At 34.6% G+C, this 25,586-nt stretch overlaps 1 protein-coding gene across 1 annotated transcript in view; it reads right to left on the bottom strand.

The window, feature by feature from the left end:
- Positions 1-25,586, bottom strand: part of LOC106717779 (matrix metalloproteinase-2) — a 133,050-nt gene that overhangs the window by 6,705 nt on the left and 100,759 nt on the right. Inside the window, exon 5 of the mRNA XM_014511692.2 lies at positions 322-471. Coding sequence (XP_014367178.2) covers positions 322-471 — 150 coding nt within the window. The remainder of the gene's footprint in view (positions 1-321; positions 472-25,586) is intronic.

Genomic DNA, 25,586 nt, shown 5'->3' with positions numbered 1-25,586 from the left:
AGTAAAGTATGTTAGTGTTATAAGGTTTTTATGGTGTGATGAACACTAACTGAAATCTGAAGAACAAATTATTTAAAGAAGGCGAGCCACTATGTATGTAGATGACAGACGAACTGTAAATAAGACTACTGATTTGTACGTATCAATCTTTGTATACGTAAGCAGGAATGTAAATTCATAGTTTGTCAGCCGGCCGTATTTTCCTAATCTGAATAGACCCTAATCTGTCCTCTTTGTAACCGGCTGCTAAAGGTCGTCCTGAGTTAACGCTACTTTTACGTCATTTTCTAAAGAGATAAAAAACTAGGGTTGGTTACTTACTTGGCAAAGGAAACGACGATGTCCGCGTCGTCGGAGTTGACTTCTGTAAAGGTGAGGCGCGAAGCCTGCTGCCACACATCGAGCGCGCGTGCCAGCACGCTGCGCGTCACGTGCGGGTCCAGCTGCGACGGCCGCCGTGACGACGACAGGCTGACGACAAAACAAATATTATTAAATCATTATTTTAATTATTTATCTCGTAGGATAAAAACAATACACATGCCAAAAATGATTGTAAAAATCTTCATCACTAACGCAAATATTTATTCATAATAAAGTATAAGGTTGCGTAATTAAAACAAGTGTCGAGCGAAGATCCTTTTTGCGGGATTTGTCAACTTCTCAATAAACTTAGGGGAGTTATTTTCTTTGAAAGGTATCTTTGTCGCTTTTGTTAATAGTCACAGTGATTATTCTTGAAGACGAACTTATCGGGGATATACAGAATTAAAAAAATTAAATATAATATTGTCTTAGTTCGCTAGAAGGATTAATTTGGTTAGTTAATTTTATATATATCTAATCACAAGTCCGTAATATTTTTGAATCACTATAAAAAAATAATTATTTTTAGCAAATCTTACTCAACTACAAAACTCAAAATGAGTGGGTTGAGTGCAGTCTGGTAACATTATTGAATAACATAGAAGTATGTTGAAGAATTATTAACTTTCAACTGTTATTTCGGACTTAACATTAAATTGAGCCATTAATGGTAACATTTTTAATCCATCGTAGAAAATATTACCATTAGGTACTATTCAGTCCGGTTTAGTAAAGCTTTTATAAAGTGACATAGCATACTGGCACTTGCCAGTGCTGCGGTCATCGTGTCCGTTTGTGCAACACATTTGCTTGTATGAAATATTATTTTTGCGGCTAATTGATTTCAGCAAACTCGCCGAGCATACAAATATCATTACAATTATTGGGTTAAGTTAAAACGAATAATTTTGGTTGCATTTTCACACCTTATTTTAATTGAATGTAAAATATTGTAATTTATAAAATTGGATCCTTTAATGCAAATTAAATATGTATATTGGTGTATAAAGAGCTACCAATTGCTTTTGGTATTCGCTTTTTACCAAAATTCAGGGCCTAAAATATGCCGCTAAATTACGTACACAATAAAAATTAACTAAGTACACAATAAAAATGTTCATAATTAAAATTACAATTACAATAACATTAAAACTAAGAAGTAGGCAACGCATTTGAAATTGCCGATGTCTATGGGCAGCGGTCGCTATTATGGCGAATACAGATGGCCTGCTTATTTGCCACCTTATAAAAACAATAATAAATAAAAACATTGCAATTCAAAAAATTCACAAATTTGTTTGTGTCGTTAATATTTTTGGTAGACGATATAATAATGCTTGATTATTTTCATTTCAAAAATATATTAGTCAGTCATAATTTGATTATAATATGAAATGTGATATGAATATTGATGGTGGCATATCTATTTATTTGCATAATGCAAATAAAATGAATTATCATATCTATGGTCGGCTGCATGAGCTTGAAGCATGGTACACTGCTCTGCGAAATGAGACGTGTGAAATATTTAATCGAGTGTTTTAATGGTTGCAAGCCGCGGCCCGCTGGCGGACTGATGGAAACCGCTTCGAATTTATTATTGCCGTATTAACAGAGTCAGTACCCGCACTACATCAGCCGACTATTTAATTGCGAGACGTGAATGAAATTTGCAGCCGCTTTTCAATGTTAATGTCGACTCCACATAATGAGTGCGGTCGCAGGCATCACTTTCAGGTTAAAACCTATTCCCTATTCTACTAGGCTTTTTCAGTTCATTCTATTTTTTGGATTGAACCGCTTGAATTTCTTTTAATTTTTTTCACGACTTCTTTATAATGGACACAATAATGGTTAATTACACCTTGTTTATCGATTGAACTTTCAGATAGTTGGAATATTAAAAGGGTAAATCTATAAACCACTTGTATTTTACAATTTATTTCGTTAACATTCCTCGAACATGTTATGTAATCGAATATCTATAAATTTCTATTTAATTAATTCTTTGCTTAGATTTGTTACACAAAATACTTGGAAAAAGTATAAGTATGATTTCCTATTGTTATAGTTTTCGATTCATGATGAAATTACTTTTCCAACGATTTCAACAGTGCTTTATTTTACGATAAGTCAATTTTAACTTTGCAACGCAAATGAAGCCGGTTAAACGTTCAAAACTGAAAGTCGGTTAGCAAACAATGATTTCCGTTTAAGGAGCACGTGACAAGAAACAAGTTTGTAGCCGCGTTTTGTAGGACTTCAGAGGGCACGTTGCGTGCTACGGGGAATGTTTGAAGGACTTTTAGGTCAATATAACTTCGAATGTTTAAAGTGAAACCGTACTAATGTAAGTGTAACTATGTATGTATAAATTCTAAGAATCTTGAAAGTATATAAGTATACTAGAGGTTGCCCGCGACCTCGTCCGCGTGGAATTAAAAAGCTGTATATTAGTAGTTTATGTCTGCTAGACTGCAATCTATGTACCATATTCTATCCAGAATCTAGTCTGTTCAGGAGTTACGCGCAACAACATTTTTCCAAATAAATGATGCTATCTTTAAATTTTTATATCAACTATATAATACACGTTTAATTCTATAAACATATTCAATCGCGTATAGTCTTTGCAAGCTACATAGACTAATTGCCTTAATACCTGTCAAACATTGATGATGAACAAAGTTACGGAACTGACGCGGATTAAAACGTTGCGTATGTTGGAGGCTTAACCGATTTTGCTTAACGTTATATATTGAAAATGTGCCACCACGCACGTGCGCCAGGGACGGCTGGCTTTAAGTCCACGTGACCCACGTGACCGTTACAGACCGTCATTGTTAGGTAAAGCGTAGGCTTAATAAGCCTTCAGCAACAGGCCTATTTTGAAACCATGTCGCAATCACAGCTGCTACGCTGTTAACAACGTTATTTGTCACGTTATTAATATGCATGTGTATATGTATAAATTTGAAGACTTTTTACTACTCACGATTTTGTTGATACGATTTTCTTGTTATAATACAATTTCTCCTATAGGAATAGAATCGTGGGCGTGAAACACTTTCTTAATGTATAAAATTTATTGCTAGTGAAATAATGTATTGTAATTGCGATACTAACATTAAAATGTTTGTATATAAAATAATTGATGGCGGCAGAGGGCCCCGGGCCTGCGTTTATGGCGCGAAATAATAAAAGATGGCGCATTGTGACGACATGGCGACGGCGACGTCTTCACGGCAGAAACGGACATAATCTCGTTACGATGTCATAACAAAGAGATTTGTAAGCATGAACTTTATGGTCTGTGTCCAACGAGCTGAAATTTAATTTTCTGAAATAATCTGTCAGCGAGCTATTAAAATTGTTCGTCCATAGGTTGCATCTTTGATGATAGCTTTATTACATTAAATTTAGCGTAGTCATTTCATAACATCATTTTTTTTGTTTGAAAATCTTAATGTGCGTTCCGTGCATTTATTTATGCCATAAAACATTAGTTACTCAGTTCTACAAGGAATTTGACATGGACAAATTTAATTAAGGATGTAATTTTTATGCTTTTGATGACATTCACGATTAACATATGATAATAGTTGATCTCTCGCTGCAGTAATGCACAGCCTTTGAAAAGCGTCTCTTTTCGCGCTGTCCCCCTCAACCCTGCTCCCCCCCGCAATCCCCAGCGTCCTCAGCGTCCGTACAATGTAGATAAGCGACGTGGCAATAGGCATTGATGTTCACTGGGGATTTCAATGGCAGCCTCTCCTCGATTCTTTGGCGTAGAAAAGGATTTGAAGCAACTCTTTCACAGTGAACAAATTCCAATTTTGAATAGGTGATGCGATGCGTTCCGGTTTATGGATTATACAGCGACTGATTCGATTAGTGATATAAGAAAAGGAAATGCTATAAGTTATTGTTGGTCAAAGAGCAATCTTGTGTTATTGAAATCAATTGAGACGCTTAATAAGGTAATATAATTTTATTGCTGCCTAATATGTGAACATAATTGCTGTCCTTTTGCAGCAATTGATTTATTAAACGAAGCTTGTTTTTACCGGAACAAAAATATGTTTTATTAAACTAACTGTACTGCATTATAAATTTATACACATATTTTTTTCAGAAAGGCTGTAGAAACATTTTCACATCGCATTAATTTTCTAAATAAAAAATTAAAAGAAAGTAAAGTGTAAGTAAGGACAAAATGTAATTCTGTCGTGCTCTATGCAAGTGCATTACATGCCGGCTATCAGGCAACGTTTATCTGCCATCAGTGTGGAGGAAGTATTGACGCTTTGGGGATTTAGAGGATTCCCAGACTACATTTCTTACTAAGTTTATTCAGTTTTGTGTGCATAAAGATCAAATTATGTTGAGCGAATACCTTAAGAGTTTTGTGGCTATTGTTGGAATCTTACAATCAAATGCCTTTTACATTTGGACGACGTTTTGGAAAACACACAACTTTTAACACGTTCAATGCCATTATAATTTTCGTGTAAAGAGCAAGTCAGTGGCCACTTCGTCTTAATGCACCAACATCTACTATAACGGAGTGCATAAAGTTTAGCGTTTTTAACTGTTTTATAAAAAGACAACCTACAAGTCGAAAGAATTGCCATACTCAATAAATCTCTAAGCTGGACACATTTTTTTACTTTTCGTCCGATAACGTTGCCCAAGAAATTTGCACTCAATTTTCAATAATTGCAATATTTACCTACATTTGTTTAAAAGAGTTCCAGGCATTAGCGAGTTGTGAAATAAGTAAATAAAATAGCATGAAGTTCAATATTGAGCTTGCAGCAGAGATATTAGAGAATCTGTCCGATGGAGTGGCCGGGGGCGGAATTAAGTCGAGAGTAACATTGTTATGAAGGTAATGGCATATTACGGAGAGAGCTGCCATTTTCCGCGCCGCTTCTGAACCAGAATCGAAACAATTTTTCACTAACACGATTGCATCGACGATCGTTCGTACTCTATATTCATGTAAGTAAAGATGTGATGACGTATTCAAAGAGACATTTTGCTTCAGCGTTATCTCTTTAAAAAAAATTGATGTAGGTATAGTTTATAAAAAAAAAACTAGTTTTCGCTATTGGGTCATGCCCAATTTAGTAAACTAAGTTTAATGTCCCCACAATATGCAGTATATAAAACTTGTTTATTTTGAAATTAATGAAATAACTAGGGAAGTAAGAAGTTTTACAAAACTTAAAGCCGTCTATATGGATTAGTTTTTAACGATGATATCTGTACATGAGAGATGGTACCTAGTTAAAGCCGGTGGAACTTTTATATGAGTTGTCTGAGCTGGAGGAGATATAATTGGAAACTTGAGCCGCTAGTGTCGGTGGCGGCGGTTCGCACTTCGGTTACAGTTTTAATTTCATCCATAAATATTAAATTACACTTATATTAGATGTTTGAAATTCAACCATATGGTCTAAAGTTTTCTCGCTTCTGTTTATTTGTTGAAAGAAGTAAGTTAATATTATTCTTGAAAACTCTGTGGCTTCAGAATTTTCTGAAGCGCAGTATCGTATCTATTTGCAATACGTTAGGTCATTAGCAATCGTTGCGGTCGGGCGAAGGAAGCGGATGTAAAGGTGTTTCTGTGAGCGCTGAAGCCTCAGCTCAGTTCCGTGTGATAACTGAATGCAGACGTCGCGCCATGTCTTAATGAATATTCCGGCTTTCCGTTACGTACACAGATTAGGAGCGTCACTGTCGACGGAGCCAAATATGTGCATTAAGAAGTATCTTCAGTCACTATGAGATTAGTGATATTTATTTTATGCACGTGGCAACCACTATTATGTTATGGCACTATGATAATCGGGGCAAATCAATTTGATGATAATTTATTAAGTAATTTTTCATTTTAATAGCACTTACTTTAACATTAACTTAGAGGTGCTTTAAAAGGTAAGGTTAAGTTTAACCAATAATTCTATCGGATAAGTTAAACAGCGGTGTTTGATGTTTCAGCGTCAGCCGATGCATTGAGCACCAGCTTTCAGCTCTAAGGCGTTCCCGCAATTTTAACGTCCCCTTGAGGCACGCTAAAAGCGTTTGTCTTGAATTTTTAAAGTGCCAATTGTAGTTTCAGAACCGAGGTAAGTTTGTGAAGTTTTGTGGACTGCAATAGTTGGGTTATTTTAAAGATGTATTATATTTTCTTACTCCAATGGTTTTCTTGATCCCGAGAACTGTTATGTTATGGGAAAAGTTTCTGTATTCGTTGGAAAATATAAACAAATCGTATCAGTTGGATTAGAACTTTAAAGATTTGCAAATGTTACCTTATAGTGCTTTACAAGTCGTATACTAATGTGTTTTAGAGAAATATTAGAATTCGTTGACAATGAAATGTATGTCGTATGTTGAAACTATTGAACGGTTTTGTTATAATACTGATACACATACGTATCTAAAGTGTTATTTAAGTTGTGCTTGGTGCGTCAACAATCGCATTTGATAGCATCATAGCATAAAACAAAGCAAACAGTTGATGACGAATAGCTGCAAAGAAACTTTATCGATGATGGATTGCGTTGTAAACAAAGGACAAATAGGTATGCAAAAGGGCGTCAAGGCGGTCGATTGCGGAAATGACAAAGCGATTAGGCGCAGGTCTCCCTCCCGGTGAGATATATCCGGCGGAACAGCCTGGAATTACTTCCCTCTCCGCCACCGATGTGCTGCTGCGATGTTTTACTAAAACCTACAATGCGATTTAGCCTACAAATAGAACTTCCTTTATGTTACAATAACAGAAATGTGACATGAAATAAATAACATTTTTTTACAAGGCTTTGAACTTGAACTTTTCAAAAGTATATGCCATTATCATTAAATTTCTATGATTGCATGAAAATGATTTGTTTTAATACAGATTGTTAAATAGTAGATGATGTCATGCCCCTCTAGCCTATCCTCTAATCTTGCACTTTATTAGAATCGAAATTCCCACGGTTCATTAGGATTCCTGGACAATTCTCTACGTTCATTAGAAATACCCCGGCGGGATGGGACGTCAGGCGTAAATAAGTGATTAACGCAGTTCGGATTGTTTTCAAACAGCGCAGCGCTCTACAGCCAGTCGTTGTGAACTTTTGATACATTTACAATGAGGTACCGGGCGTTGGACGCCGCCCGTCAACTTGCCTACTTTAATGTTTTATGAAAATTCTTACCTAGCAGTCGAGAATTTATAAATTAAATTTGTTTCAGTACCACCTAGCCTGGATGTTGTTTCATCGGTCCTCAATCTTATTAGTCTTTTAGGTCTTTTTCTGTCATGTTTTCGTAAACAAACATTTTGATGAATTTGTTTTTTGAATGATAGCAAATTGTAATTAAATAAATAAATATATAAGATTAAGGGACTGGTGTCCAAGCTAGGGTGATACCCTGTGTGATGGGAATTACAATCTAAAATTGCAGATTTGCCGAAATTAATTTATAACAAGTGTTCTATAAACTGCTTTACAACAGAGATTCATATATAATTTATTTTTTTTACAAAATTGCCTTTTTATTATTAGGCAATTTTAAATTACTCCAATTTACTAAAATCAAGGAATTATTTAAATTGAAAGTAAAGCGGGAGAGTGAACAAAATATAGTTGAGTATTCTAGAGTCTATATTAAGAAAAGAACGACAAAAATTCTCAAACCAAGTACGGTGTCTACTAAAGTGATAACTGCGAGTGCCTTCTTTTTCTAAAAAAATACGGGAAAGTCGCGAGTACTTTAAAAACTTTACAGAAAAAACTTGAAGTTATAAAATTTAAAGATGGTTTCAAGAGTAAAAAACAATTATTCAGAACTTGATAACTATAAAATCTCTACACAGAATGTATGGCGAAAACTAAGTATATTTTTAGTAAAAGAGTGTAAACCTTTAAGTTTGACTCCAAAACTTGATAAAAAAAAGATAATTTTGAATGGTAAGGTATCATATTGGAGAGACAAAGTCTATTGCTATAAAGAGACCATAAACAACGAGTATTATTTGGTCGTGTGATTCTGCAAACTATTCGCTCATTTACTAAGTGTAAAATTGAAAATATTAAAGTAAGGAATCTATGAAGTATATATCAGAACCAATACCGTCACCAGTAGGTACGTGTAAGCTGAATTTTATTACATCGCCGTCAAAGAAGGTAAACGTAATCCCAGGATTATACGACGACGCCTCAACCTGTCGACGAAATTTCAATCAAGGCTTATAAATCACCGGCATGTACTGATAGAAGCGGATAGTGAGACCTCCCTTAAATGTACGAAATTTTAACAATTTTTTCTTAGCTTAGGTAATTTAATTTAATTTATAATAGTAAATACGGACCCACAGTACGAAGATTTGCGGTTCGGACATAATGGTCGATTTTTAAAGAAAAAAAATAAATGAAGAACTTTCAAACTTGTGTTAAAATTCAAACATATCGTAAGTCCGTTTCTTGGTCTATAAATGTAAATTGATTTTAAATAGAAGCAGTTAAGTTTGTGGGAAAACAGAGTAAAATCAAATATAACGCCTACTGGTATCAAAGTTTCATTGAAAATCTTGGTTAGTTATCGGCGCGGCGCTTGCACAGAAGTTAGCGGAAGGTTCGAGGGCTAAATGGACCCGCACGTCCGGACAAACATCGCGGAAATTCGCAACTCAAACAACTTTAAAGCAAATTTATAACTTCCGTGGATTGGAAACAAGCAGCGCCTTCTTGCTACAAGCCGACCACTCTGCGGTGAGTTAACTACTCTACGTGCCTTATTTTTGAAATTCTCTTTTTTCGTTTCAATATATTATGCTTAAATTCAGGAAAGATTTAAAAATAAATTCAAAAAGTTCACGGCAATTCATGGGTTGCCTTTTGAAGATAAAATTGCAACAAGACATAAAACTGCACAAATTCACGTTAATCGGAATATAATTTAAATTTTAAAATAACGATGTTAAATTTTTGCTTACGAGGAAAAGTTCGATAACCAGAAAGCGGAATATGAATCCGATAACCGTCCATTGGTGTTAAAATATTATTCATTTCCTTTCTTTGCAGTTTATTCTGAATATATTTGAATATTGGAGCAATGCAAACAACACAAATCGATGCGATTCAAATGTGAACGGGAATTTGTCCGATGATAAATCAAGTTACCAGGGTAACACAACTGCAGCTTAGTTGGTGTGTGTCGTATGGACGAGATGCGGTGTTGTTGGGACGACGCCCGCGCTTCGGCGGTTAATGGCCTTGCATACCCCCTCTTATGCAGTCCCACTACTGTACATGATGTGCGACTGTTCTTATAGTCTCAATTTTAAAAGAGATAAAGTAAGATTTTAAGCATTAGTCCTCATTTGCACAGGCGTTTTTTTATAGCGCGTTAAAAAAAGCGTTCAAACAAAACAAATATGTTTTCATGTCTCTGTTCATACGGTAGCGCTTTTAAAACGCGACGTTTTATATCGCGCAGTTTTGCATTTTGAGCGCTTGGTGAACGGGACAAGAGTGATTTTATAGTGCGTTTTAACGCAGTATAAAAGATAGGTCCCGCAACATCATATGGGCATGTAGTAAAATTAAGTATTTAGTGCCTTGGTGAGTTTTAGCAAAAATATTTAGATCCCTTTTTGTACCTATGTTGTTGGAGGTTAAAGTTTAAACCATGTTTTACCAAATAAAAATGTTTTTAGTTATATTCAAAAAAAACTTTTTGAATATTTTAATATTGTAAGGGTACAATTTTGAAATTACAAACTTTATTCGAACAAGAATACCAGCAAGTATTATTCAGTTTGAGTGAAGCTATATAAACAGTATTTATGAAGATGTATGCAAGGCGCCTGTCGCGCATAATCAAAACACTGCAGCTTTTTAGTTAATTACGTTGAAACCACTATATCTGATTAGAACAATGGAGCTAGAAGCTTCTATTGTTGTTTTTACGCTATTTCGCCATTGGTTATTTCTAGTTATTCTGCAGTAAACATTGTACTATACAAAAACATAATCGTTGTAAATAAGATATGATTTCACTATGTACAGTTTATAATATTACCGTTTAAAGTTATTTATAGTTAATATAATGAGCATGGTTTTATCTTCATATACAACCATTTTCATTATATATAAGTAATTAATGCGAGATTTTTAGAAAAATTTATAGTTAAATGAGTTATGAAAACAATTTTCATATTATTTTCGTGCCGAAAATAAGTAGTCTTTGTTACAAAGTATGTCAAAGCGCTCAGAAGTTACATGAATTGAAAATATATGCACGTGAACAATACATCTGCATAATAGAAGTTCGCGTATGAACGGTTAAATTCGTGAAATTTTAAACATGTAACTGAAATATAAAGAGAAAAGTTTTTAATATAAAGTAGAAGAGCTTTCTTTAATTAAATGACTATTCGAATCGGTTCAGTGGAACTGAGATTGTCTTTCTTTTTACAATTTGTGTTTAAACATGAGGTCTTTTATCCAAAAAATTTTGTAGTTGTAATGACCGTCATCGTTATTCTTGTTCCCACTAATGTGATAAGTTCCTAGTGTGAGTGCGTTCCTAGTTTGAGTGCGTTTCAAAATAATGATACATACAACAAGTTGTATAATGTTACCGATTACATTTTTTTAAAAGTAACAGCGAAAAATTTATTTGTATTAAAATTTTATTCTTCAAATTAAGTCAAGACTCTCAGTAAAATAGGTAAGTTAGTCCTAAGTGCAATAGCAAAAGGCTTTAATTTAAAGTAGTAATAATCTTAGCTTCTTGTTTTATTTTAATAATATTATCTTAAGACTAAGTCACAAAGATATCAATGATTCTTGAGAAATTCCAACTACTTCTACTGAACTATTAATTTATCTTTGTTTATTTTTGTTCGTTATTCTATATTACTTCTTTTGTTTGGTAATAAATAATAAATGTCACAATCAAAAGAGGTCCTTAGATAGATTCAGTTAAATAGATAGAACTAAACCAAATATATTATATTTAGCTTATTATTTAAGCAGCATCTTTGTAAAGATTTCTCTCATTAAATGAACACCCCTTATTTAATTAACATTTTAGTAGTCATTTAACTGAGTGCACCAGTTAGTAGTAGTGTTTATTTTTATGAATAAAATAAAATGGTACATGAGTACTAAAGAAAATGTTTGAAGTGATGTTATAAAACTTAAGTAATATAATAAATTTATTTAGAAAAGCTACTGTAGAGTTCATTGGCTACCTACGTCCCAGGTTCAACAGCACGGGGGTCGACGCTTCAGAGGTCGAAGTCCTAATGCAAGCAGTTCCTTTGTTGTGCAATATTTGTATTCTATTTTATGTAAGGTTTTATTGACAGTATTTTAACTGTTATTTTGCCCTGCATTTGAGTATTACGTTATCGTTGTTTGGCATTTGTTATTATGCTTGTTGGATTTTAAACCGTGATTTTTATGCAATATATAGCGTTAGAATATGCAGAACACATTACATAATATATGAACTCATAAATATATGAGCAAAAACTTGATATTTATCGTAGCTCATTTTTATTTCCAGTGTATACGAGTACTATAGGGGAAAATATTTATTATAAACTAGCTCACAATGAACGTAATCCGCAAGCTTAAAATAAGCTTTCGACTTTAGATGTGCTAAGAACTTTATTTTAATGCGACCAGTTTAAATATTTTCACATTTCAACGTAGATTATATTAATTACACGTACATGTGTGCTCTAAATATGTGATTTTTAATGCGTTTGATCATTTTTTAACGGCTTCTATCTGTTACTAACCACATAAGTTCTAACTTTCTTTTTAAATATAAAGGACGAGAAAGATAGCCACTGCTGATTTTCACATAGCATATTGAATCCTTAATATTGTGATCAAAAAGAAAACAAATGCATGTGACATTATAAAAATATGTTTTCACTAGGAACCGAGAGTTTGTATCTGGAATTGTTGAGTTACTAAATACATTTGCCGTAAAGTTCAATTGTTTTTACATTTATTTTGTTTAAATTTAACGGTCTAATGAAAAATTTAATTATTACTTACTTACTCTGCTATCGTAGCGACCCAAAGTGGGTCTTGGCTTTACAGACAAACAATAATAAAAGTTTTCTCATGAGCTTGACGCCATAACTCGCGTGTCAGGCTCGCACTTGACTTTATTATAATACGGCGCTTTGTGTACCGTAATCAGCCGGCCTACAGCCCCGTTAAAGGACTGTCTTTTATCATTGCCAACTGAATGAGTCTCAACCGTACGCCGTCTGTAATTACCTAAGCCCTTTTTACTTTTAGAATCTACGTTAGAACAGTCTGTATATGTCAATTCTTGCCTAAAATTGTAGTGGATAGAGAGTAGTATTAGTGTACCGATTTTAGAGTTTATATATAGTCTATATTGTTTAAAAATTTGATTTTTTAAAAATAATTTGACTCATAAAATAATTTTCTTTATTTAAATTATTATCATAAATTACAGTATCTATCTAGATTTAACAAATTCGCGAGCAAAAACGAATAGCTTTTTTTGTTACCTACAAAGGGAATACGTTAAAAGGAATATTTTCAGATAAAGCTCATGCTTGAAATGTAAATCTTTGTAGGTAAAAGTGTGCAAGGTGTTTGACTCCGCTCACCAAATGTATTTAAATTAAGTTTAACATTTCTAAACGGACCTCATTTGCGTTCACAAAAGTGCAAATCATTTTTTTTTCCTTCTGTATGTTGGAATTGAAAACGTTATAATATTCATTCTTTTTGTCTGTGGGATCACTCACAAAGCTCGCCGGTTTTGTATTCGCTGCTTCACTCACCTGGAAAGAAAAGAAAAGGAAATGTTAATTAAAAGGCACTGAGCAAAATTGATATCATCGGGTATGGAGCTCTTGCCCTTATTTTAAACGAATGACAAAGGCTACTCGTAGCTCTGCCCGTCTTACGTTTATTTGAACATCTGTACAGTATTGTATTGTTATATTAAATATCAATATATTCTCAACACGCTTTTGTTTTTTTTATTAAATCGTAGCGTCGAATAGTTTAATCTTTGAGTTTAGTTAATTAATTAGCCGAGTTTTAACTTAAAAACAAAAAGAAAATGTGAAAGAAAAAGTAACAAAACTTGAATGGGTTGAGCAAACTAAACTTAAAAATGGTTTTTATAGTGACCTAACCTATACGTAGGAGTAGAGAAGTATGTTCGCTTAGTGGTAGCAACGTTTGCCAAAATCAAAGGCTATGGACATTTTAGAGGAAAGCACGTTCACGTAGCTATTCAGCGATTAGGTATTTAGGTAACGAGTAAGCGTCGCCTCCAGCCGCGCTGCCAAACGAGCCTGAAGCGAACATCTCATTAACACGTACCGGGAATATTTAGAGGGCGGAGTGCGCGGTGAGCCGCGAACTAGCATTTGGCAGCGCGAGCACGCCCGCACCCGGTGCATCGCTGCGCAGCGCCCACAACTAAACAACTCGTAAAAGTGTAAAAGTCGCAACGATAGCAACCGCCAGAGAACAGAGCCGCCTAATATGAGCAGCTGGATCGGAGCCAGTGCCGCTCATTATCAGATGGGATGCACCGAGCGCGCGACCCTTTCGTTTTACGATTGGCCTCTAATTACGCGTCATGCTCAAGGCGTGCTTTTTTAGATAGCGGCTCAGTGTACTGCCAAATAGATGTATTTATCGCGTCCAAAATGCTCCGCGACCGCGTGCCTTTCGTGATATGAAAAAAGGACCGTAGCGACATATCGCGAGTGCAATAACGGCGGGCGCTGGTTTACGAGAGTCGCCGATAAAGCGCGAAACGCAGCGCGCCTTACGACTTGCTGCCAATTTATGCGCCGCGATAAGCGGAGTTTGTTTAGAGCCTGACGGCGGCGAATTACGACTGTTGAATCATACGTAGCAATTCTTAAAGTTTCAGCTAGTTTTACGCTGCAAGGCTTCATTTGAATAGGACCTATAAATTGTTGTAATTTGTTTTAAAATACGAGAAAACATTGTTAGTAAGATTAGAAATAGAATGAAGATTCCAGTAGATGTATAATACTCGTTTCAACTTCTATGCCTACGGCAATTCTGAGTGTGTTCGTCAGAAGTTGGTGCAATTCATGACAGGGTTGAGTTCGGTTTGCAGTCTGGAATTTCTGTTACGTCGAGCTGTATTATAGTAACATATTCAAGATGCTGGTCGGAACTCAATCGGTGGCGGAATATTGACTGGAATTATCGGTCGCAGGGAATATTAGTATGCCGCCGAGCGCCACTGGAATGGATCGACGTGACGCGAGCCGTTCGCTCGCCGTCGCCCGCCGACGCCGACGTCAAAATGCAATAACATGCCAGTCGTAAACCAGTTATGAAATCGTTACGTAATGTTTAAGCCATAAAATTGTTCTTCAATTATTTTAAGAGCCTCAGGGAAACTAACAGACGTCAACGTAGTACCTTTCTCTGTTTTTATTCAAAGAGATAATTTTTCACGTTTTTAATATTTTTTTTACTAAATAACTATATAATAAGTAAATAAAATAAAATGACAGGTTTACATTAAGTATTTAAAAAATAAGTACTAAAAACAAGATGAAAATTTTAAATGCCTTATTAAGATTATTCGGAAATTTAATACACTTTCATCTTTACCAAACGTAAAATCAAATGATTCGTCTTTAAAGAGTAATAAAGTGGATATATAAGCTTGTATTATAAAGCTATTTAAGGGAAAAAAGGCAATGAAATATGGGATCTTTTTGTCGGTGATTCAAAACACGAGGCGTGAGGAGAATACCGCGTGCGGGGGAGTTTGACTCGTAATCCTTCCGTATTGGTGTGGAGACACGACGTGCAACCTCCCGCAACCTTAGTAGCAAACTACGTCAGACCGTTACTATACTAATAATCACAAATAGAATTAATCGAGAGAAGTATCTGTGTATGTTTTATATTATACAATAAATTAATTAAAAGTCCCGATAGACTTCGTTTGAAAAACTACGTAAAATTTACACGAGTAACTTATTATTTTCGATGGAAGTAAATAAAAGATTTTTAAACTGTATGGAATTATTTAGTATTTCATAGTGTCATATGTCATATCATCATGATAGCAATCGCTTCTATGGACAGCATTTTAATTGTAAAATATGTTAGAAGATGAGATACCGCCCTTTGCCGTACCGCTCGCGCCCCGCACGCACCCCGCCCGCCCCACCGACCGTCAACTCAATCTTGCCCCATTACGCGCGACAAATTGGAAAAATATTCAATTACACCATGCTAAATATTGGATTATAGCAAGGCAAATTACAATTTTGCATTGGGGATGTAACACTACTCTTATATAAATTTATGTTTGGGGCTGCGGTTAATGAAAAGGTCAAATATTGGCTCACTGACAAACTAAATCCATTACTCTGTATTATTGGGTGAGTCTGTCATAATACACGTGCCTCTGTAGACTATAATAGAATAATATATTGAAGAATATTTTCCCGCGGTTGAAGTTACAATTGAAGAATCATCTTTCAAAAACTAAAGAAAAATAAAAAAAACACTTTTAGCAAAAAAAAGTTATTTTTCTAATGAAAAACGTTAAATATTCTGATGAAACTAATTTGTCGGAAAGCTCGTGGGAAATCTGTGTTTCGCATTTTCATCACACTCAAGTTCCACACGTTCATTAAAGAACCGTACTTGTTCCCACTTCATCTCTTTAATTCGCCCTTAATACAAATTTAATAAAGTTGTGAGTGATCACGTCGACTCTAATTAGCTTTACTTGTATATGTTTATTAACTTTATAGCTTGAAATGCGCGCAACTATCTCTATTATATAATTTTAACAAAGCATACAGAATTATGTTAAAATAAATTGAACACTTTTCTTTGCAAGCGGACATATGAAGATAATACAAATAGATACAAAGGCATAAGTTAGGTAGTCTGTAATACACTTGTTCATCATTAGGCTAATGGTGCTTAGTTAGACATCTGCGTGATTTATGAATTAAGCGGACCAGACGGTTACTTCGTGAAATATGTATAGTTAGAATAAGAGTACCTTCGAATATATTGACACTTAATATTTAAAGAAAAAAAAAGAAACATGCCAGTTGAAAGTTGAAGACAAGTGGGCGCGGGAATTACTCGCCAGTTGGAGTAATTGGCAATTAATCAACGACGTTTTCTATTTGAGCCGGCGCGGGCGACGACGCGATGTAGCCAGAGCTAACGAGATTGAGACTGCACCGTGCATGTCCGTAATAAAGGCACACTCCATTTATTGCCGATCGCCAACTTAAACTATACTCAAACAGGAAAATCTATTTTTATAATTAAATTATTATTGTCTTCGAAATGACATCTCGAGTATTTATTCGGTAAATTTGTAATTTTATTGTATTGTAGAGGTAAGTAGGACCAATCAAATCATGTAGTATTTTACTTATTAGATCTTGGTTCCATGATGACAAGATTTTTTTTACAACAATAAAGTATTGAGGTTACAAATAGGTTAAAATATGGGAAAAAGAATGAAAGTGTAAATACTCCTTAAACAAGTCGCTAGGAAGGCTTTCATTTAAACCTCCAAGCTTGCTTTATTATGATCGTTATCTTTATAATGTAATTAAGTAAATTTCGAAGTCCTCCTTTTCCGAAATAATAAGTTAGAGGTTGGATAACTCGTGATTTAATGTAATTTACTGTTATATTTTCATCACCCGTGATTACAAAATTCGCAGCTTGTTACAAAATAATTTGACGTGTCACGTCTCTCAGGACGTAGCCCTTTTATTGAAATTATTTATTAACATATTTGGTATCGAATAAATAAGCATTAAAGTTACAGAATTTTAAAATTACAAATAATTTGAGATATCTTAGATTCAAATTTTACATAAAAGTTCTATTATTAAAAAAAAACATTAAAATATGATTATTCAATTGCTGTTGACGATTCGTAAGGTTAGATGCGATTAAGTAGTTATATCTTATATCGGATAGTAACATTAAACAAAAGCGCATCTGTAATTTGCTAGAAAAATTCCAATTGGTGAATATGCCAAAGATATAATAAGAAGTTGTCAGATCGAGTAAGTTGTTTCGGGTATCGAAGTGTCCAGTTAGGCATATAGGTCAGACCTTTTATATCCGCAAAGTGATTTATACTGAGGTATTTGTAAAAGGTTTGTATCGGAGGTGATCGGTGCAGAGTGGATTGCGCCACCACCTTTCAAATAAATTGTCTTGAGACCGGCGGGCGACGGTAAACAAGCCACCCCTATGCAGATACGAAGTTTAACACTTTTCATTTCCTCGAGGGCTAGTGCCAGTGAAGAAAATGATCTAAAAAATCTTTTTCTCGCGCAGATAAAACTAAATTTACTTTGTTTGTTTCAGCGGAAAAAGAAATGTTAAAATTGTCGGTGGTAAAATTATGTTTGCAATAATTTAGAAATGGAGAAAAAGATGTTTAATTTTAAATTTATGTTTTAAAACAATTCGAGTACATTTTTCGATAAGTAATTTAATTTTATGTAATCGTGTAATTTATTAAATGTAAATGCATTTTTCATAATGAATTTTGTTAGAAATTCAACATTAACTAACAAATTTAAAGTTTTACAATCAACGGCGGCAAACTTTAACAATTAGAGGATGCTTTCAACTCGATCAGTGATATCGCAATCTAACAAAACAAGTTGATTAATTACTGGACAGCAGAGTTGCATCACAAAGTTCGATTGTCGACTACACTGAGTGGAGGCAAATTATATATCAGCAATAGGGTTGCCAACTAGTAAACATAAACCTTTTTACAAATAAAAAAAAAGAACACAATATTTTATTATAATATAATTACTGAATGAAAGTACAATGTTAAGGAATTTTAGTTACACATATGACAATAATAGGTGTTAGTTTTTTTTTAAAATTTTATATTGCAATTATCTTGGATGAGTGGAGTGAAACTTTTATTCTCACAAATTCTAGGGTACGCTTTAGACTTACATTATAAGTGTGAGTAAATTATATGTAAGTTACAATTTTACGTGATATCATTACTTAGTTTTTTTTTGTAATATGCAGCCCTGCAACAAATTGGGTCGGTGGCATCGCGGCGCTGGCACGTGATGAATCGACGATAATTCGCCAGAGCGTCGCGTCGCGTCCCAACGACTTCTTTCACCTCTCGGAATTATATTGAAATAATTTTCTAGATATTCATATAAGAACTTTTGCATTTCTCTTCGGATATTCCTATTCACCGTACCAGAGTTAGTGAACTGCGAATGAGGTTCAGATACTTGACTATCTTTTCAATATAACTGCAACTGAAGTTTTTATACAACGATTTTTATATTAGGATATAAAATGTTTTCAAGCACGAATATACAGCAGTACATTACTCGCAAAGGAGTGGAAGTATAATTTACAATTTGTAGAAGAATATCAAAAAATGTCTCTTCCTCGTCATGTAATTTATTCAAGTAAAAGCAAAACTTAAAGATGGCGAAATTGTATTGTTCATAGCGAGGCGTATTGTCGAGCATCATGTACGAGTAGCTGACAATAAAACCAATTTGGCTGAATGTCCACACAAAATTGACATGACAATAAACACGATGATGTTGCCAAATACCGCTTCGTGTGTACTGTGTACTATGTGTACTGTGTAATGTGTTCAGGGGAAACAGTGCGGCGCCGGCGACCATTAGCTTATTACAATTACAATTTGAAATAACACCTCAGAGACTTCGGAAATTTCGTTTTAGTACTTTGATGCTAACAAAATTTATTAAATTGTTAAACTTACTATTTGTTTGTTTGTTAAACCGTTGGAAATCAATGAGGAGAAACTAAAATAAATTTAGCTTGTTGTTTATATTTTTAAAGTTATTTAAATTATTGAATTACTTATTTTTGTAAGTTAATTATTTCTAATGATAACATACAATAAAGTAAGACATAAAATCTGAAATAAACGTACTTTAAAATTACTTGATTTCTTTCTTATCTCTGAATCATATAAGGTCTGTGAAGAGCCATGGTTTCAAGTAAGCTATTGACGATTGTACGATGCTATTGCGTAAGTGGCGGGTGTAAAAGCATACAAAAAACCCTGCTTGTCTTCCATACGGACTAAAAAAAAGGAATTCAATACTTAATCTTTTAGGTAAAGAGCACGTACTGTCTCCATAAAACCCACTCGGTTTAAAGTACGAGGAAATATATTAAATTAGGCCCATAGATAATGGTGATAAAATTTATATATTATGGTTAGAAAGTTTCATAGATTATAAGCTATACCTAATCGATAATAGTTCTTACAAATACACATTCATTTAGCGTATTATTATAACTTTCACAGTGTCTAGTGTTGATATCTGTGAATACATACGAAATATATGTTGTTGCAAGTTGACAGCTACGGCGTAGCGCGGGATACCGGGTATCTAGTAAGCTACGTAGGCTGTTGGCAACTGCTACGAATGCTCCAGTTGCCAAAGAAGGATAAGCTACGTTACTTATGTATAGGCTGTAAAATACGGACACAACCTTTATGTCTTAGAAGGATATCGAATGTCGTACGCTTTATAGCCTAAGTGTCTATTTCCACTTACCGTCATGCCTCGTGACTGATCGCGAGTCGCAGTGGAATACGCGATTCAGTTTGAGTCAATGTAATTCAAATAAAAAAAGAAAAAATAAATGTTTTCAATACGATCACATACATGATATGTACGTGATATATTTGATCAGTTAGGGTGGGAGAATCAGTGCATATAACATGTGAACGTCTCACATTGCTATCAAATGCGCACCGAATGCAAATTAACCCGGCCAGGTGTGTCACGGAGATAATGCTTAAACCTATGTAACTTGTCTGATAATTGTAACCGTTATAATATTTAATCGTTATCGAGGAACTGTGATAATTAGTTGTTAGTTCTTTGCTTGTTTAATTTACATTAGATGTATACAATTAAAAAAATTATAAACACAGTTGATTAAATAATTTTTATCTTTAAAACTTAACACGTCTTTGAATTTGTTAAACAAGTGGCACCTAACACATTAAAAATCAGAACAATAGATATTTCAGTAAGCGGTTCCAATATTTCTATACTAAGTAACTAAATGGTTATAGTATATACGATTGTGATAATATCGTGATATAAAGTTGTGTGCACATATGGCTTGGCAGATATGAAGCAGAGGAAGCGCTTCCTGCACCGCGGCTTGCGCAGCGCCGCCTACGCTGCGATAAGGGATATGACTTTGTTAATGTTACCACAGATTCATTATTATTTATTATCAATACAGTTACATCCTTGTTGGACAAGGATGAAAGGATGTGAACTAAATTAAATATATATTTAACTTATGTTTATGATAATAATTGTTTAAACAGTTCTTGGTAGTTTTTTTTTGAATCACAAAGATTATTAAATTTAATATTTTTTATTTGTTGTATATTTTATTGTAGTGTCAAATTACAGGTTATATACGTATAGTTTTAGATGTTACATAAATTATCACATTGTGATCAGTTTGGCTACATTTTTTAATGCGTAAATTAGCATTATTTACACGAATATTTTTTAGTAGTGCACTTAACAGACTACCTCAGTATTGCCACATAATACAAACGATAAAGTTTTACAAAATACCATAGACTGTGTTCTTAATTGTCTCAACATTTTAATTTGACAAATCGCTCGACTATACCACGTAAGCACATTCTAAGGTTATCGTAAGCCACCGGATCGGTAGTCAATAACGCATAAATCACACTATAGATGCGCGCCTGTTTTCTGTACGTCGCTGGAGCTATTTCGGCAAAGTCGGCTCGCCCGATGGTTTTTCAATATTTGCCCGACGTATGTACCAACGTTCGGCTGGTTAATGATCGTCTGCATGACCACTTGTTATGCGGTCATGAATCTTACGATGAAATGACGGATCAAGGTAAACGATTCACGGCTTTGTGGAGGAATATCATGAATTATTCCTATTGAATGTGTACATGATTATGGACTTTGTTAATATGTTTAAGACATAAACAAAAAAATATAAAATTATACATTGCAATTGCTGTCTTGATAATTCTTCAGTCTTCTGTCTTGTTATGAGGTGTTCCCGGTCACAGTCGCTCACTCAAGGAGGTTGTGATGGGCTGAGCAACGTGTGCACACATCACACCCAGGTTGAGTGAGTCACTGGAACCGAGTTTTCTTCTTTTCTTCTTACTTCCGTCTTCTTTAAAAAAAAAAACAATATTTTTTCTTCACTAAGTCTAACTACGATCTAAAATTCGTAAACTATTAGTAGTATTATTTAAACTAATTTAATTATCACTTCGCCTTAATGATGATTTCACATTCGTTCAAAGTGTTCAAATCAATGCATAAATGTGTAGAGGTATCGGGAGACTGGTCGATGAAGCGATGAAAATAAACCGATATTAAAGCGCGCTCGTGAGCCGATCGAACGTCTTATTTCGGTGGCGGCGAGTTGAACGGCGTACTTCCAATAAACACGGTTATCAAATTCGTCTTTGTGTATACACGTATAAGTGTATATACGCATGAATGCAGTGCGTACCCGTTGAGTTTTAAGGATGATTTAAGACGATCTACATAGTAGACTTATCATCTACGTAGTTCGTAATTATAATCTTATTTTGATATTATAAATGCGAAAGATTACATGGATGATTGTTAGCTGGTAACTCCAAAACGGTTTAACTGATCTGGATGAAATTTGACACAGAGATATGCCACTAACTATATTTTTTTCAACTCGCGCGGATGAAGTCGCTGGCAGAAGCTAGTTACTCTATATTTAACACTTTTGAACTATCCACATTTTGTTACAGACTTCATTATAGATATACCAAATGCTCCTTCTAAATATGTAGGTAGATATTATTTCCTTAAACTTTCTCAAGTATTAATATTCCTGAAATTTTATACGATTTCACAGTCTGTTATTACACATAAAGAGCCATTAAATGTATGCATCTCCGAAATGCATTAGGGTCACATAAATTTGCATTAAGATGAAGCGACTCGTTGTCTGACGATGAACAGGGATAAAATGTTCCTCCAGTAACACTTCTCGCATTTAAATTATTTTTTTTATGTAACTAACAAAAGATTGTTTTTAATCAAATCAAGTACATATATAATGTGTGTAGAACAATATTAATATCTCGTATTCAAATAAAATCATTAGCATTTTTTGCTCCCGATAATTCACAATCTAGCATTAGAGTTCCTTTAAATTGAACTACTTTCTGATCCAATACTAGGAAAGGCAATAAACAATAAATCGTCATGTCTGGTATTAATAAATATAATACAGAGGATAATAACAACGTTAGCAAATAAAATCAAATGGAATGAACCATTTTATTTATTAATTGAATTCTCGTAAAATAAAGGCTTTATTATGGCCGAGACGGAACATGCTATAGAAGAAATAAAATTTTATAGGCGAGTCAACTAGCGGAAGGGGTGCGCGGCACCGCCATCTATTATTTACAACACGAACGTTCTGCTCACCCTCGTTTACATCACAATTAATTTAATTTGCTTTTTCACAGGCTTCTTCCATTCCGTCGTGATGTGGAGGGTTGAGAGCGTGAATTTTCTCGTGATTTGGTAATTACGGCAATTGTGGGCTTTCTCCATTTGTTTTTAACTGTTTATTAGCGGGAGCGCTTGTTTTGATTGCTCCAGTGTTTACGTAAAGCTCCACATTGTACGTGCGTTAACGCGTGACGTACGAGCACAGTTTTAAGCAGAAAATCTTTGCACATATTTCGGAGATATATTAAAGCTGCGGCTTTATTAAATATTACGAAAACAAAACATGTCTTTGCTTTTTAACAAATTACGTCAGCTGTTGGAAATGTTTGAGCACTTATTGTTGTTAGGTGTGTTAAAAGATATACAGATATAGCAGTATTTTCTGTTACTCTGAACAAAAAAATATATGACATATGATAATGCATAAAATTGATTAATATTAATAAAAACTAAGTAATAAATACAAATTAAATAACAACATTTTATATATTACAGAAAACGAGTACGAAACATTTTATCCGGTGTATTGATTACCTAAGCCTGGTTTTGCGGTGGTTTCAGATATTCTGTAACATGATCTTCGGTGTGGGGGCAGGCGACAGGGCGAGGGCCAGAGCTGGCGGTGTCGCGTGTCGCGAGTCGGACATGCGCAGGCGCCGTCGGAAGCCGAGAACGTACTTCCGCTCAGTGCCCTTACACGGCTTCGTTGATTACTCATATTATTATTTTTTTTCATTGTAGCAGATACTTGATTTGTGAATTTCAATATAAATGATTAGCAGATCTTTCAACAGTTAAGTAGTTACATATTCAAGGGTCCATTGTAGACGTACTAATAAAAAAAATGGACTCTCGAAGTTGTTGTATCGTAGAGAACGTGCAAAGTTACCATAAATCTTAGTCTAAGCAAGACAAGATATAGTTTGAGCACGCGTCTGTGTCGCCGACTTCAATCTAAGTTTGGTCTCGCCTCCATCCGTTACAGGGCTGCATAATGAAACGGCGACCATCTTAGAATTCACAACTTTGATCCTGTCAATAATTACATTTATAGGGAACGTCGATAGTGCGAGCAAAGTTCGCTCAGTTTCTTTTCATTCCGCAATCTTTACGCGAGACGCTTCCCGCCAGCGCGTAAATACATTTATCTAGTATCTGTCACTTTAAGGCTTTTGCTATCGTGTGAATGCTGACCTTAATTCTTTGAGTATACGGCATGAGCTATCGTTGCCCTATACAATATACGCGATATAGGTTCGAGTAACGTCATCGTTCACCCTCAGCTAGGGCGCGGCCGTTCACTTATGAGTTTGTTGCGGCGACTAGTAATACTAACAGTTTATGCAACCACTCGGTACAGTCGTGTACTCAAGATATAGTGACCGTTTGCAAATATAATTAGTCAGCATGAGTGTTGCAAGGTTAGTCAAATACTTTCGAAGGAAATATCGTTAAGAAATTAAAAATATTATTTTATAATTGCAACTGTCCTTTTTATTTATGAAGAGAAATACCACTAAATATTGCTTTATTATTAAATACTGACTGAACTGATTTGTTTATTTTGATCTTTATTGATATAACGAATAAAGATAAAAATGAGTTAGTCCAATATATGCAAATTTTCAGAAATGTTAACTTATAAATTTGAACATATACGACGTAAGCCGCGTCTATAGCGAGCCTAGTGGCATGTGGTATGTGATAGTAAGGCACATCTGTTATTACATACACGGGACATTTGCAAGAGACGACTGTTATGAGTCTGGAGTATGATGGATGGACGTGCAGCGAAGCAGCGCCCTTTCATATATAGTATTTGATACTAATTTATACACATAATGTATTAGGAATAATAATCTTACTAATATTATAAATAAATACGAATGTTAAGATGAATGAATGGATAGATGTTTTTAGAAGGCATCTGCAGAACAGCTTAAAGGATCTCGATGAACATACTGTAACAACACATAGGCAAGTAATTAAGTTTTTTTTTAAATTCCGCGCGGACAGATTCGCGGGTGACAGTTATAAGATTATCTTATTTCAGTGTTATAATTTTAGTCGATTTTTTTGTTAGAAACAACAGTCAAATGTTTTGTGGGCTGGTTGGTTTTGTGGTTAAAAATTGGACCTACTATATTAAATTGTTTATTATTTTAACTTTAATTTTAGTCTTAATACGACATGATAGCGTCTTAAACAAATTAAAAAAGCAGATCCGAGTGAGAGATCGCCGCGCTCTTAAAATGTTGGACCAAAAAACTTTCGCCGCATTTGTAAAGTAAATTAAGCGGAGCAGTCGAGCAATTTGTCGGAAGCATCCTCCCTCCCCCAACGACCACCACCCTTTATGTCCGTGGAAAATAAAAAAAACTACGCTTTATCTTAGAGGAGCTGCCTGCGAAATTAAGTAAAGTTCGAAGACAAGCTGTCAGTGTGACGCTGCAACTGAAAACTTTGAGTGCCAACATATATCTCGGAATATTACAAGCATCATGCCATCCACCATATATAAGAGGATGAATGTCTCTTTAAAACTCGTGAGATTAATCTTGCATACAGATTACGAAAAGAGAAATTA

Source organism: Papilio machaon, chromosome 13 (genome assembly GCF_912999745.1).
Source record: "Papilio machaon chromosome 13, ilPapMach1.1, whole genome shotgun sequence".
NCBI lineage: Eukaryota > Metazoa > Arthropoda > Insecta > Lepidoptera > Papilionidae > Papilio > Papilio machaon.
This window is presented reverse-complemented; position numbering and strand designations above follow the sequence as displayed.